General features: G+C 37.3%; 1 protein-coding gene across 1 annotated transcript in view; it reads left to right on the forward strand.

Moving 5' to 3' along the window:
* Window positions 1–16,997, forward strand: part of PALS1 (protein associated with LIN7 1, MAGUK p55 family member) — a 51,262-nt gene that overhangs the window by 9,159 nt on the left and 25,106 nt on the right. The window contains exon 2 of the mRNA XM_083838803.1: window positions 16,275–16,785. Within this exon, the coding sequence (XP_083694929.1) occupies window positions 16,419–16,785 (367 nt within the window). The 5' untranslated portion in view covers window positions 16,275–16,418. The remainder of the gene's footprint in view (window positions 1–16,274; window positions 16,786–16,997) is intronic.

Here is a 16,997-nt window from a genome sequence, read left to right on the forward strand (position 1 = left end):
CTGTTCCTTCAGCTCAGCCTATTATGCAGCATTATTTTCTTCTTTATTTGAAAAAAAAATAATGCAAGGAAAAATAATAATTTGCATTATTTTATGATTCTTTGCAACAAGTTCCACATCTAACTTCAAACCTGTACTTTGAGAAACCGATAAACAATCGAGCATTTTACTGCTGACCGTTACACTCTTCCAGGTATTAGGGATTAGTATATCATAATATTACTGTATATCATAAAACTGTAAGAATACAGTAATATTATATTTCTGAAAAATTTTATTCAGCAGGTAAAATTTGTTCTGGCTTTGTTTTCCATATATGTAGTGTACCATCATCCAGAAATGCATTTCATTAGTTAGCTATATACGACCCCTGTGTGTGCAGAACCAAAAGCAAAATAGAGACATCAGTTTAAAAACGAACAAAAAACTTATAACTGAAAGTAAGGCTCTGAAATATTATGTATGGGTGCTATTTGAGTGGATGCTTAAAGTTTAGAGGAACAAGAAGGATGCAGAAACATGTTTATGTGTTTAGTTGGTTAAAGCTTAGTTTACTAATAAATACCCTTTATTTGTATTCAAAATTCCAGAAGTGGTCTTCAAAGAATGTAAGTGCATACTTAAAATGATTAGGGTTGAGTTCAAATGATTACAAGGTATTCATAAATCTCACTGATTGACCTCACCTAGTAGATTCGGATTTCAGTACTTAAATTGTTAATGTTTTCTTCTTAAACTCAGCATGTTTTTAAACTCTTGAATGTTGACTGGAAATGATTATATCTTTTTAATGATGTAGAATTTTATAAATATAGAATCAAGAACAGAAAGGTTATGAATGCTGATTATATTCAGTGTTACACTCTAGAGAAATCTGAGTAAATGTTTCTTCTAATGTAAAATGTCAGCTGGTTTCATGTTGAAAATACATCCCAAGTAGATAAGTATATCACAACTGACTGATCAGTTGGAAAAGTGAATATGAATCTTTTGTTTCAAGCTCAAAACTTCTGAAAGTAGTAAATGAAATCTGGCCACCTGTATCCCAAGCCGTGAGATACCTGAACATTCCTAGTTTTGATTTATTATGCTCTCTCTGGAGAAAAAAAAAGATGTTGCTACTGCAGGTGTTGTAGGCTTTGTAGTAGTGGAGCAAAACTTCACTCTGCTTGCATTGCTGAGAGGATTTGCAGTCTCTGGGAGCCAGAGGAATACAATTCCTCCCAAACTCTTTCTTTAAATCAAGTGGAATAAAGCCATTTTATTTAACAGAATGTCCCTATTGAACAGATATGTCAGAAGGACTAAATGGTTGATTTGATCCCAAAAGTTGCAAATTTCTGCAGCTTTAAAAGCAAAGGCCATAGACATGACTTGGAAAACTTAAAGGCATTATTGTAGGTGTTGGGGTTCCTGGGTGATTTGTCTGTTTCCACTAAGAATCGCTAATGGCTGCTGTTTTGGATTATTTTCAAATGGATTTAAGGTATGACTTGACCTAAATTGCATTGTAGCAATTCAATTTCAAGTGGCAAAGCAAAACTATGGACAACAGGTAATCTATATCCAAAAATTAGTTGGCTCTTAAGTTTCTGATGGTAAGAAGCAATGATAAAATTCAGAAGCTCTGTCGAAACTCGGAGAAAATCAGATATACTTGCTGCAATTTGCCTGACTAACATGGTTGATTTGGCACTAAAGGTTAAACCCAGTGACCAGACTTGCCAGTTGATTGCTCTGAGTAATTGGCATGTGAACAGTGTTGCAGCTTTTGTTCAGGAGGCCAGTATTTTTCTGACACTATTTGAAAGAGTGGCTGAAGTTTTATGTGCTCAGGTTCCAAGTAAAATGCTAGAGTCTCTGTGATGTTCTGGGATTGTTCAAGAAAGTATCTGCAGGTTTTTTTTAAGTTGGGGGGTTGTTTTTCTTCTAAAGAAAAAATCTCAGTAATCAAATGCTTCATTAGGGCAAGAACTTCTCAGTGTAAAATTAGAAAGCATAATCTTGGAACCTTCCTTTTTTTTCCTTCTGTCGTCGCATAGAATGCACGTAACAAGTGCTCAGAGGGGTGGTGGAGAAGAAAATGATGTGCAGAGCAGCTAAAGGAGAACCTCTGTCTGTGAGGCATGAGAACAGTCATCAGAGGAGCTTCTTTCAAGTAAGGTGTCAGCACTGTTCGGAGTACCTGCTGTGCTAACCTGTCGGGCTGACTAGAAAATGAATACTGCATCATATCTCCACTACTCTTGATTTCTAGGTTCAGCTGAACTTTAAAGCGCAAAGACTTGCATTTCCAAAATTTATTTTATGGGCTTAAAGGTGACATTTCAATTCTGAGACAAAATTCTGCATTAGTAGTATTTTTAGTCTGCCCAGCTTTACCTGAAAGACCATATTAGATGGCTTCACAGTTACACAGTATAGTATCTACAGGAACAACAGTTGCGTATGCTAGTGAGTGGAAGAATTTCAGGCAGGTGTCTGGACAACAGCCTGCAACCTGGACCAGACCCTGCAGAACCCTCTGGTATGCACTGGAGTTGGAGAGAGCATCCTGTTGTAAGAGCACTGTTATTTCTCTTTACTTGTGATTAAAATGCAGGTGTCTGAGGTAAGAAGTCATCAAGAACGTGGAGAGCCTGGTTGGCACAGAACAGAGAGAAGTTATATTCAGCGTGGTTTATTATTTCACTGCCAGTTGTGCTGGAGCCAGGCACTTGAGTGTCACTTGATTTTTATTTTTTATTTTTTTTATTTTTATTTTACATTTATTTTATATATTTTTTATTTTTTTATTTTTATTTTTTGCTTTTTATTTTTTGCCTCTGTCCTGTCCTCTGACATTGTATCTGCAGGCTTTGCCATTATGCAAAGTATCCCCATCCATTCCTGCTTATTGGGAATGTTGATTGTACAATGCTTTTATTGCAGATTTACAATGTATTTCGTTGCAGCCATTATACTGAGGTGGTACTTTGAAACCTATGTTAGAAAACTTTTCTTAATTGACTTGCAGTCACGTCAGACCTCTTGATTACACTCACCCGTTTCTCTGGCGGTTCTTTTTATTTATTAGTTGAAAAAATTTGTTGAGATAATCTGAGGTCCTGACACTTCTCCTTGAGCTGGGAAATGAAGAGAGTCAGCAGCATCTCCATAACAGTTGTGTTTAGATACTGTAGCTGTATGATGGGTTGACTAAAATTATTTCCTTGTATTTAGATCCATTCTAAATCCATTCTCCATTTTTTGCAAATATTTGAGTCCTTTTATACATTGTCCTCAGTGTAAAATCTTGAAGTCATGTCTTCAGTAAGCAAACCATTTTTTATTCTAACTCTTCTTGAATAGCCCGTTGTTCTTTAAATTAAAAGTGAATGGTTTAACTTCTGCAGGCTGTTCCTTATCTGTACATACCTTTTGTGTACTTCCTTACTTTGTTTGATGTGCAAACAGAATCACACAATCACAGACTGGCTGAGGTTGGAAGGGGCCTCTGGAGGTCATCTGGTCCAACCCCCTGCTCAAGCACCTTGGTGTGTCCTGACTAATTTACAGTGCTGATCTTCAGATGCTTTTGGCTCTTTTAAAGAAAATGAGCAAAAACTGTTCTAGGTGAAGTGGTGCGTTGTTTTGTTTGCATAAAGAAAGCTGAAACTTCCCATCTTCTGTAAATTAAGTTTGCTATCCTAGGAGAGAGTAGTCTAATCTCCTTTTTAATAGAAAGGATCTAGTATTTTTCTCATAATGTTATGTAAAACAGCTGGAAAAATACCTCTTATTATAAATATAAATTACAAATATAGTAACACTAATAAAACTACAAATAAAAAGTAAATAAAAATAACACTAATAACACTAATTTAAAATAGATGTTAAGAAAATACTGCTCAAACAGTAGCATTATTTGCATCAGATGACATTAGTGGATTGCATTCTAATACATTTTATGACTCTCATATTTACCAGAGCACAAAAGCTCCAATGTGTAAGTGGGACACTAAATTTCTAATCCTAGTCTTAATTCCACAATTTCATGGTTAGGATCTGGATGAATTTTCTCAACTGAAATCTCTTCTGCTAACCAGACTGTTTTTTAGGGCAACTGCAATGAGACCTGAGTAGACTGGTGTGCTGTTCTTACAGCTGTGGCACTTCACAGTGATATTAGAAGTTTCATCTGCAAACTTGGTTGCTTTTTTCTGTTGCTTACAAGGCAGATGCGTCAAACTAGATTGTTTTCAATTTCTACTTATATTTTCAGTTTATTTTTCATCATTTCTTTTACCCGAATAGAGACAATACTCTTTTCTTTCTATATCCCTGTCATACAGAGGATACAGAATTTTTCTCTATCAGTGGATCACAGCTCTTATTATTTACTGTTACCATTTGGCTGACCTCTTTGATCTGAAAAACTGTGTAATGACAGCGGCAGCTTCCTGAGGGGCATATAGAGATGATGATACTGGCACTGAGCCGTGCAACCACTTAGTGATCTTGCCGTCTCAGTTTTGTCATCTTAACCTTATTCATTGACAGTGGATTCTGCTTTTAATACAGGCAGGAAATTTCAGGTAATTGAGCTTTGTTATTCTTGTGATTATTGCTTCAACGAAAAATTACTCAAGTTTCTCCAGTTGGGAGCTTCTCTCCATATCACGCAGATCTAGACTCTTCCCTTTTTCCTCCCCTGGATTTTCATTTCTTTGGATTTTCTCATAGAAGAACAAGATCTGTCCCATTCAGCATTCATACCGTGAGTAACTTCTAGCAGTGGTCTGTGGAAGCAACAAGTGAAGTCTTGACACATGGTTTTGCAACAGGGCAAGAATGCCAGGGTTTGGGGCAAAAGTGCTGACAGTTTTTCAAGTTGTCCTGTCTGCATCGTTGTTCCAGACATAATGGTGAATGCCAATATTTGCAGCATATTTTAGTAAATTATTTTGTATGGGGTAGCTTCGTAATTGTAATACTGTTTTCCTGAATGCTTCAGTGTCACGAGTGTCATTAATGCAGTGAGTACATGAGACTGGTATTAGATTACTGATTTTTCTTTGCCTTTAGTGGAAATCATCTATCTATGCGGTCTCTGCATGAGAGGGCAGCATACCGGATCATCACAAATGCCTTGAGTGTTGTGGTGTTTTTTTATTCAGAGGATTAGTATAAAACTAAAACTTTAAAACCTGTTAAACACTAATTTACTGAAGGCTTTATTCTTTAACCCAAAGCAGAACTGCCAAATATGCAGCTTACATTCTTAGATAAGCTTAGCTATGGGAAATTTGGCTCTAAGGTATTGATTTAAATAGCACTTTATATTCAGTTGGATGGCGTCAGTGTGTTCTTATGAAGCTCAAACTTCCAAAGGAATCAATACTATGAAACTAAAACTAAATAGCAATTAGTGAAGTTACTGCTGCCTAAAGTGGCTATAGATGACAGTTTTATGTTTGTCAGCAGGATTATTTTGGGACACTGAGTTCTTACTGTCTGATTCAGAAGTATCTGATGACTGAGTTTAAAATATTGGAGCAATAGAATGTGTGTTTTTGTTTGTTTTAAGAGATTTATCAGCTACGTTGGTGTAATGCATATAACCATGCTTGCATCACTGGTATGTAGAGCTTGTACAAACTTAACCTTTAAGTATTTAAGGGTTTAGGTGTATGATTGATTCTTCTAAGCATTGCTCAATAACTTCTTTGAATGTGGTCTTATTGTTCAGTGCCCTTTTGTATAACACCTGTATGATTTACTTCATTGAGTGGCAAAATGCAAGGATACCCTGTATTAGTTGAAGCTGTTCCTCTTCTCTTCCGTTTTCCCATTATGAAATGTCTGAATTGCTGATATCTAACATCCACACTAAGAGGAAAACTTTTTCTGTTATGGAAAAATTTTATTATCTTGCATCCACTAAATTTTGATTTAACTTAGTTTTTATGCACATTTACTTCAGGTAGAGGTGATGTTCAAATATCTTACTAGTTTTCTATTCCTATGTTGAGAAATTTGTTTCAGGTGTTATAACAGTAAAAAATGTGCGTGAAAGGTAAGGTGGGGCAAATCAGTGAATTTTGAACTTGTTCAGAAAACTTTGAAGACTGGCTGTTCCTGAATTTTGATTTCCATCTTCTCATGCTGTTAAAATATACTTCACTGGGTGATCGTTATTGAAGTGGATATCAGCATGTAATAAAAGTTTATGGAGCTAGTTTTAATTGTCAGACACTAAAATGTATCAAAGTTCTAATGATTCGGCAAACTCTATACTTTTTGAATGAATAGTTGTGCACTAGTTAATATAAGCAAGTGTAAAATATAGATTAGCATATCTTTCACTGTTTATCCACTTTACTGGTGCACATGGATGTACTGGATAGAGGCCACCAAGATGATGGACAAGAGCACCTAGTCTGTGAGGAAAGGCTGAGAGAGCTGGGACCATTTAGCGTGACAAAGAGGAGGCTCAAGGGGGTTCTTATCAATTCTTATCAATAAATACCTGAGGGAAGGATGCAAAGAAGACTGAGTCAGGCTCTCTTTGGTGGTGTTCCGTGCCAGGAAGAGTCCGTGGGTACAAACTGGAACAGAGGAGTTTCTGTCTGAACGTCAGGAATCACTTCCATGTTGTGTGGGTGATGGAGCACTGACACAAGTTGCCCAGAGGTTGTGGAGTCACCCTGCTTGGAGATCTTCAAAAGCCACCTGGGCATGGTCCTTGGCAACCTGCTCTAGTTGTCCCAGCTTGAGCAGGGGATGGAACCAGCTGACCTCCAGAGGTCCCTTCCAAACTCAGTCATTCTGTGAAACTTCTCAAGACGATTGAGAATTTTGTGTGTTAGAAGCACAAGTTAGTAGTGTTTTCCCGTGACTTGTATAGCGAAGTTTAATACCCTAGTTCAAGAGACCAAGCGATGACATGGCTTTCTAGGCAGGATTGTTGTACCTCTACATGTGAAATAAGTTTGCCTCTTCACACAGAAGGAAGTCTTGCATTCCTGTGACTTCTTCAGTTTTCTAATGTTTAATAATGTCTACATTAACAAGTTTTCAGAAACTGAATTTATTTTTCTTAATTTAGCAAAAAAGTTGGACAGAGCTCTGCAGCCTCAGTGCTTATTATGTTTGTGTGTTCAATTTGTAGAAGTGCGTGTGTTCCCATCAGGGTTTTATCTTAATTTGTGTAATTGATTGCTAAAATTAGTCCCAAGAGTCCACTTACATTTAACAGGAGAGAGAAAAACTGTTTTTATAAGGTATAAAAGGCTTCAATTGTTATGTTTTTATAGCCTTTGTGTAGCTTTCTTGTGCATTTTTATTATGAAGTCTAGCAATGTAGGTTATTTACAAAGAATCTCTTTTCACACCTTGTGGTGAAATCTCACACTTTTTGTAAAGTGTTTTTCTACAAGTCTTCCTTAAGATCTATGAACGTACGGAGATGTTCACTTTTCATTAAGACCTTCTTTAACAATCCTTTCAAGACATAGGTGTTCAATTTACCATTTTTGTTTGGGAGTAAACATGCTTCAAGATAAATACATGTTTTTCAGCCCTTTACACCTACTGTGTTTGGAAATTTGTCTCAGGTTATGCCATTTAAGAGAGACTAACATTCTTTCACCATCCTTTTTACATCAGAAAGAAGTGCCAGTTATTGTAGATGTGGGGTGTTTTTTGTCATTTTTTTTCTTTAGTAGAATGAAAAACACTTTCCAAATCAGTTGTTGATGAGGTTAGGGGGGATGTGGATGAATTCACAGAACATGATTCTGCGAGATGATGTTCATTAGACTTGGCTCCCTGGTGCCAGAGGCAGGTGTTTCTGCTGGTCCATATCCTCACCTCCCTGGTGTCAGCCGCTTGCTCCTGCCACTTTGCTGTCGCCTTTCAGGTCACTGTGAGCAGTTTTAGTTTAGCATGACACTTCAACCAAAAACTAAACAGGAAAAAAAATACATTGTAAGGTTCTTCAGTATTGGTGAATTAAGGTGACTTGAGTTTGACAAGCTTCAAAGCTATCAAAGTGTATTGGCTGTACAACCCAAAAGAGGTGAGGGTTAAGGAAGCAATCAAGAGAGAGGATTATGAGACAGCAGTCTTTGGCAGAAGCAAACTCAGCTTAGCGGGCCAAGGAACCATGCTGACAGTCAGTTTTTCTTTTCGTGGTACTTGTCATAAATTCATTAACTATGAGATCTGTGTTTGGAGGGATCCAAAATTAGGGCACGCTTGAAAGCCTAGTCAGGTTTGTTCTGTGCTAGCAGTCGGGGAGTTAAAGCTGTACACAAACATATTCATGTAATTTCCTTAAATTACAGAAATAGTCTGTAAATGTTCAGTAACATGACTGACATAGGGCAAAGAAACAACAAAACTTTGCAACTTCTGAATGGTTGTTTCCGTCTGCAAAATTCTGAGTTCTGACTTTGCTACTTGTCTTCTCAGGAGGGAGAAACATTCCAGCAGATTTCATGGATACAAATTCACAGGAACATAATCCTTCTATGCAAACTGCAATTGTGACCACATATTTCTTTGGGGATATATTTGCCGTAGCTACCTAAGGCATTTATCCTGTTAGGGCATGGTTTCTTTTTTTTCTGTAAGGGCTTTTTGTCTAACTGTTCATCTCAGCATAATAATAATATTGAAATTTTGTCATAGTAAAACTGACATCCACTGCGTGGCTGATATGCTTACAGTGTCCTCCAGGAAAAGCAAGTACAGATGATGTTAGAGAAGACCTTAGGGGACTGTGATGATGAAGTGAAAGTCCTTCAGAAGAAAACTTCCAAAATTCATGCAGCAAATTGTTTGAGACTTGCTCAGTGTAATTGTCACCATAATCTCAGATGAATTTAGGAATGAAAAATTTGTGACATCAGAGACCTGAGTATCTAATATAGCTTATATGACTTTTTCTATAAATAACTAGAGAAGAGCTCAAATGAGATCTGGTTTGTTCTGGGGGTGTGGTGAATAAGTAACTGTGATGTCTATAAAGTGCAAAGATCATCAACTGTAGTTTTTGTGTCTTCTGTATTTCAGAATTTCAATATTTAGAAGTTTCAACTCATTTTTTTGGACAGAAAAAAATGTCAGAAGATCTTTATTCCCCGCCCCTGATAACTACAAATAACATAGTGATGGAACTAACCAGGTTAAAGCATTAAGGACAGTAATTCAACAGGAAAAAAAAGAAATCACTTAGCTCCTACCCATTCACCTGATATTAGGGGTGGGGATGGGTGTTGAAGAGAGCTTAAGGAGGAAGGCTAGCACGTCTTTGCATAACGTTGGGAGATCTTACAAAGCTTGATAACGTGAAGTTGAAAGACAGTCTTGGTCCCTATATCTAGCCATTTTGAAGACTGTTGAATTAGCTAGCGTTTCAGAATTTGGGGATGAAAACCTGTGAGGAATGTCTGTCTTCCCCTTTTCTCTATATGATGTTTCTAAACATGTTTGTCAGATTCACCAGGTATTAGAATAATAAAACAGAAGTAAGGAAGAATTTTTTCCTTCTCTGGAATAAGTAATATTGTAGAATATTGTAGAAGTTCCTTCTCTGGTAAGTAATAGCTTTAGAGCAACTTGCTGTGGATAATTAAAATAATGCCATTTTGTATTACATGTTGGATGAAAAGTAAAATCATGGAACATTGTCTTGAATTTAATCTGGAATTAGTATAGTTTGGGTTCCATTTCATCTCTGCAGTGAAAGTATCCTTTGCATATTAGTACTCATGAGCATTTACCATGAATGCTGTTTTACATAGTGAAGCAGTGAAAAGCATTGGCATTAAAAATAAAATGCTTAAAAAACATGGGGATTAAAGTGAAACCAGGACCTGAGTCCAAGCCAAAAAAGGTACAATTTAAAGGGGATGGGGTGGGGGTGTGTGTGGAATCTTTTTAGAGAATAAAAATAGCAGCAATATTTTTAATTCACAGAGAATTAAAGTTTAAGACAAGGACAGGCATGTTTACTTTTAAGACAATGAAGTCTGAAGCCTTAACTGTCTGTGAATAGGTGATAAGAAATGACTGTCTTGTTATCATGCTTCTGGCTGTCCTGTGAGATCTGTTAACATCCCTTGGAATTCTAGGAATTTCTTTACTCTTCATTTGTTATGCTTTTAGGTTCCTAAACATTTGGAATGAATGTTCAATTAAGATAAATCATTTTTCTTTCACTGTTTATCTTCTTTTCATTGCAGCCCATAGACATGAGTGTTGTCCACTTTCATCTTTATATAAAATAAATGTTCATTGCGGAGTGGGGTAGACAGATGGTGTAAAAGACTTGATTAGAGTATTCAAATATGTGCATAGTTGTAGCTTATCAATCTAAGCTGTAGTGGGATGCTGGAGTAGTAAATTATGAACTGTTTTGGGGGTAAGTGGATGTCAGACTATTTAATAAGCTATAACTTTGTTTCTGAGGGCTACTTTTTGAAACTGAATGTGTTTCTTTTTTCACTTTTCTTAATTGTCGTAGAGACTGCCCTCTGCTGTACTCTTCAGCTAAAGGAGCGTTAGAGTAAGCTCTAAGGGTAGCTGCTGGTAAGTGAGCAAAAAGTGTTAAACTATGTTAGAGCTTTATTAATGACACAGGATAGCAAAACATAACCAAAGGTCAAATAGGATATTTCTGAACTTAAAAATATCCTTAAGTGACCATGGCAGAGGTCCGTATCTAGTGAATTCGGGAAATAAGATTCCTGAAGCCTACTCTCATTTCTTTCTGCTGTCATACCCTCCCCTAATACATCTGTGTTAGTATACATCCCAACTGAAACATTATTCCTCCAAATGTCTATTTTTCATTTGGTCTAAAAAGCTGAAATTAAACAATGCTGATGTGCATTGCAAATGCTAGTGTATATTTAAATCAAAGGGAATCGTGTGACAGGTAAGGTGTTCGTTAGTGTTATCAACAACTGTTTTTTATTTCAGTCAACTTTGGAAGCACTTTAATTTTTTGTAACTGAGACCAAAGCAGTTATACCACAGTAAAAAGTCCAATTTGTTAAGACTAAACCCTCTTGGATGGTGGTTCTGCTTGACCTGTGCTATCACTTTTAACAGATTGAAGTGTCTCGCTATTGAGATTCTAATCGAGGAAAATTGTTGCTAATAGAGCATGCAACGTGTGTTTTTCACTGAGACATCAGTATGAATTTAAATAAGATTTGTGTTCTCCCTCCTCATATCTTCATTTCGTATCTTCATAATTCGTATGAATTCTGTATTTTCTTTTATGAAAATTGGCCTGTTCAATTTCTTAAAATTTAGATCATGCTTATTCTGAGGGGCTTTGATTTCTTTAGACCTAACAGAGCTAAAATATATTATTAAAATTAATCTATGTGGTGCATCTTGCATCTGTCTTCACTTGATTACACTCACCTGAGTCGCTAAGGCTTGTGAGCATTCTCTGATGGTCGACAGGAACAGCACAGACAGCTGAAGTGCTGTTCTTCAGAGGTTTTACTGGTGTCGGTACTGCTGTGTACTGAGAGGTTTTAGCCATCTGCTGACCAAGCTCGACGCGACTCACAAAAAGTGCTTTTTCACCTCTGGGTTTGAGTAATCCTCTCGATTCCAGCCAGAGCTGGGCGAGCAGCTGCCCCTGCCTCAAAATGGCAGGAGCAGGGGCCGAGCGCAGTGAGGAGCGGCACTGCAGAGCTCACGTAGGATGCGAGTCCTGCAGCTCTTTGCAGGAGCTGGGTGGGAGCAGACAAAGCTCTCGCCATGGGAACGAGCAGTCCTGCTCCGGAGAATGGCAGAGGAATGCCGAGCTGGTGGTGTGCATGAGGAGCTGCAGCTGCTGCCGGGGGGGCAAACATCACGGCCCTGTGCCGCGCTGACCGGCCGCTCTTGTGGGCGTTTGGCACTGAAGAGGGCTTCTTTGATTAATGGTAATAATCACATATCTTGAATGTGATACCAAAATAATACAGTAATGTGCTCACGATTCCCCTTGTTTATATGGCAAGCAATTTATGTATACTGCTTATGAAACTGAATCTAAGCATCTGAAACTTCACCATTTTCTTCACGCTTTCATGTTGTGAGCTGACAGTCTGATTCCTCTTGTGCAAATGTAACTAAGCAGTAACAATCAAAATTGCTTTCCTTTTGAGGGCTTAGCCCTTTTTGCTGTTGATCCACATACCTTGCACCTTGAAGTGAGCATGGAATGTTAAAACCTTTCGGCATGTCTGATAGCCCTTTGAAATACACGCGTTGAGCTGAGTTACTCTGCTTGACGGGTTTTCTAATGAACCCTGGACTGAAGTGATTAGAAGTAAGAGTCAGCTGGATATTGAAGGAAACGTTTTCTTCCAATACCAAGACTACAGTACAACATCTGTTTAGAGGAAATGATGTAAAATGTTGTAGACTTAAGAAAATAATCATAGCAGAAGTCAGTCTTGAATATATTGCAAAATTAGTGTAAGAGAGTTTATTTTTCATATCACAGGATTTTTGAAAATTAAGAAAAACAGTATCAAGCTTTCCTAGGGTTTGCAGCTTTTACTTGCTTTTGAAACACATCCAGCTGCTTAAGTTTGTATCAGGTATTCCAGATACTATTAAGCTTCATATGAGATCTGCAAAGTATTTTCTACTATAAACTCCGATTTTGAATTCTTGTCAATTAGGTTATTTTATGCTTTACAAAATGATTTGTGCTGTTTTCCTTTATGTAACTGGGTTCCAGGACTCTTAATCATGAAATACTGTTGAGGAAACAGATGATGCTTGCGAGATGATGCATTGGAAGTTTCTGTAATTATTCATCTTAAGACCTGATGCAATGCTTATTGGTTAGAGTAATTTTTTCTTCTGTTCCTGGTGTCTGCCTCAAGCTGATTCTTGTTTTTAACCTCAGCTATACCACGCCTTAATTTGAGGAATAAGCAAACGTTTTACCAGTGTCATGTTTTACATTTTAAATTCCTTAGGATTGCTGTAGAGAGAAACTTCAGAGTTAATCTGAAGATTTTTTCCTTGTGCTTATTTAATTTGTTGCAATTGGGTGGTAGCATTTTTCCAAAATTGTTGGTGATGAGGATTTGTGATATGTGAAGCACTCCTCAGAAAGCAGAAAGAACAGTGGACTTAGATTTGGAGGGGGTTGCCCGTTATCACAATTCCTTTGATTAAAGGAAGTTATTCCAGCATTCCAGACATGCAGCATCCCTCTGCTTTTACCAACTAGATATTTTTAGGGGCTAGGGTTTGGGGGAGTTGGTTTGGTATTTTGGTAATGTTAAATCTTAGCTTGCCTGACAAGTGAGGTTTCATATCTCTTGTATTACCTGGCTGTGATTACTTGGCCTGTACTGCTTATTGCTTGCTTAAGAGACGTCCAATTTTCTGGGATATCAAAATTATTTTCTACTTAAAGTGCTCCTGAAACTCCTAGTGTTTGGTGTCTGTTTCCTGAATATGGCTGTTAGTGTGACTGCAGTGGAACTCTAGCTTTCCCTAACTTGTTTCTTTCTTAACTGACTTAACTCAGATCTTATATACTGAAAGTGAGTAGCAGTTATTACAATTCCTTATGTCTGTTACTCTTTTAGGAATTTGTATGCCCTTGGCATCTTGCATAGAGTTTATGCTGAAAATGTAAGCAACGTTACTAATGTTTGCCTAATACTGGTATTTGCCTATTACTAATGTTTACCTTAGATTGTTTTTGTTTCTCTGGTCTTCAGTGTTCATTGCTATGCAAAAGGGGTTTAAATTTTTTATTCTATATATATACAGATGCATAAGTTTTGGTTGTGCCCTTTCTCTGATTTAACCTCAAAACCTACTCTATTTTTATGTAGCTAATTATTTTAAATTTGATGGAGGAAATGTACCTAATCTTACCTTCAACATTTTTGATCAGTTTTTAAATATTGGCCAGTAACTTTATTTTGTGATGTGTAGATTCTTTAGTGTGACATTACTTAGCTTGCACACTAAGTGTTATGATGGTATCTTTAAAGTTGTGTTTTACTTCTTGCATATTCTTAGATAAAGTTTTGACTTCCTTGGTGCTCAGTAAATGAGTATTATTCATTCCCTCAAATTGTTTTGACACCTGTTAGTCATCATGTGTGGACTGAGGAATGTAAGTTTTTTTGTCAGCTTGTCAGAGTTGAAAATAGATGAATGTAACTTTCAAAGGGCTCAGTCTTCAGCCAAGTTGCAGCTAGTACTGTGTGTGTGAAATAGAATTTGAATTATCTTCCACTCACAGCTCTACTCTTTGCAATTTCATGTTACTCAGGGAGACTTTGTTTTTGGAAATGGGCAGTTGTGTACAATGACATTGCCTTTGTCGAAAGGGAAATCGGGCATTCTGAGGGTCGTTTTACTAAATTCTTATCTTCCTCTCTCTGAATTTCAGAGACCCCATTTTGCCACAGTGCTCTTCCTGAATACAAGCTTTTGACTCCATTTTTCAAAAAGCTGTTTGCTTAGAGAAAGTTTTACAGGTGCTACTTGACTGTGCAATACTTGCAGTACTAGCCTCAATACTGTGTAGCTTTTGATGGGCTTTTCTTGGTGGTTGCTTGATTTTTGTTTTATTTTGCACATCAGTGCAGGGTAGTTAAGCATCTTTAGAAGGCAAAAAAAGATTTGTCACTACCTAGAAATGCTTTCAGATTTACTGGTTGAATATTCGAGAATAACTGGTTGTAGTGGTTAGGCAAGAAACAAGTGAAGAAAATTTTGCTGTTGCTGTATGTGGCTGTATACTACTAATGAAAATAGAAAACTGTACATTCTTAGAATTGCAAGCTGGCAGAAACTTGTGTAGGAGTGTCTGTTGCTGCTCCTCCAAAGCTGTACTATTGCTATTTAATTTTCAACTTAATTACAACATAACCAGCCTTCCTGTCCTCCTCCAGACACAAACATTTGGTCTGACTTTTTTTTTCTTGTCTTGGTGCTTGCAGTGTTTTTGTGTAATACAACTTTGAGATGCTTTGCAGTATTTAGGTATGCATTGGAAAGGGTTGCCCGGGGAGGTGGTGGACTTACTGTCCCTGGGGATGTTTAAGGAAAGGTTGGACGTGATGCTTAGGGACATGGTTTAGTGGGTGACACTGGTGGTAGGGGGATGGTTGGACCAGATAACCTTGGAGGTCTTTTCCAACCTTAATGATTCTATGATTTCTTTTGACTCAGTAAATAATAGATAGCAAAAGAAACCTGATAAAAAGGAATTTAAAAACTCAAGCACAATTGCTAGTTGTAACTCTGTACAACTATTTATTAATTTTATTACCTTTTAATTTGATATATTGAGGTTGATATATCCATGTCTTTGTGACAGAGAAAGCAGAAAGAAAAAGGCCATGTGGTGTAAGACACAGCTATACATTGTATTTAAGAGCTGAGGTGTTATATTTAAGAGTTAAGTGGCTGCATTTACCAGAAGACTTACGTTCTTTAGCCTGAATCAACAGGAATGATAAACCGTATCAGGATGGAAGGCTGGATTTGGAGTATAGTGGAATGTCACTACTTGCCTGTGGAAATTACTGTATACTGTCAAATATACATGTGTTTGCATGTGTGAAGATTTCTACTCTTGTATTTAATACTTTCCGCTTTAGTGCATTATCTACAGGAAGTATTAAGAGTAGCTGCTCACGTGAACTTATCCTAAGACTTTATGGCTACTTGGAATTGTGTAAGTGCAGCTCCAGACTGCTTTAGATAGTATCTTTTGGAAGAACTCCGTGCCAGACCTGTCTTCTGAAACCTGGGAATCTGTGTTTACATAAAAATACCTCAATTTTTGAGCAATACACTCCAATATTTTTACGTGTTTATTGAACTTCTTGTAAGCATGTTGTCTCTAACAAGTTATTCGTGTTTAGTGTTTGTAAGATCATAGGCATAGATTGTGTGGGAATTTTTAGGAGTGAAAGGATAAGTTAAAATTGAGAACTTTCGGAAACTGCTAATTTGCAATTGTGTATGTTAAATGCAAAAAAATATAATGCTTTGACATGGATTTATAAGGAACTTTAGCATTAGTTTTAACAGTGCTCTTTCTAATATCAGCACATGAAAATTACTAAAATGATTGAATCAGATTTGTGAGGGTTCTGTAGTTCTTAAGCACTATGTAAATGTGGAGGGAAAGTTCCATTGTTCTTATGTCTGGAGCCTTGAAAAACTGTCTTAGGTGTTTTGTTATTAATACAGTTACTGACTAACTTCCTTTGAATGTCTTTCGTTAGATTTTCATCCTGGATTCTTCTTCAACTGCCTTGCGATGGAAGGGAAATATTACTGAAGTTATAATGGATTTTACACAGCATCACAACAAAAACTGGCCTAATAGCATTTCTGTTTGAAGAGAATAGGCATAACTACGCATAATCATGACAACTTCTCATATGAATGGACACATCACAGAAGATTCTGACAGTGAAACAAAAAATGTGGATCTTGCATCTCCTGAGGAACCTCAGAAGCACCGAGAAATGGCTGTTGATTGCCCGGGGGACTTGGGCTCCAGGATGATGCCCATGCGGCGGAGCGCTCAGCTTGAGCGAATCCGTCAGCAGCAGGAGGACATGAGGCGCAGACGGGAAGAAGAGGGAAAGAAACAAGAACTGGACCTTACTGCTTCTATGAGGCTTAAGAAATTAGCACAAATTCCTCCTAAAACTGGAATAGACAATCCAATATTTGACACAGAAGAAGGGATTGTTTTGGAGAGTCCTCATTATACTGTGAAGACACTAGGTAGGTAAAATGCAATGAATGGGGTAATGGAGAAAATATTTAATTGAATATTAATGTTCTTCTAGGTGACTTAAAACACGGTTTAGCTAATTCTTGCTACTTGGATTCCAAGTCTTCTGGTCCTTCAGACTTAAGGTTTTTCGTCATTTGGCCATCAGGGTATGTTCTCCAGCAAGGGGCTTTTCAAAACCGATCCATTTGGGGGGCATTTA

Source organism: Anser anser (genome assembly GCF_964211835.1).
Source record: "Anser anser genome assembly, chromosome: 5".
Lineage (NCBI taxonomy): Eukaryota > Metazoa > Chordata > Aves > Anseriformes > Anatidae > Anser > Anser anser.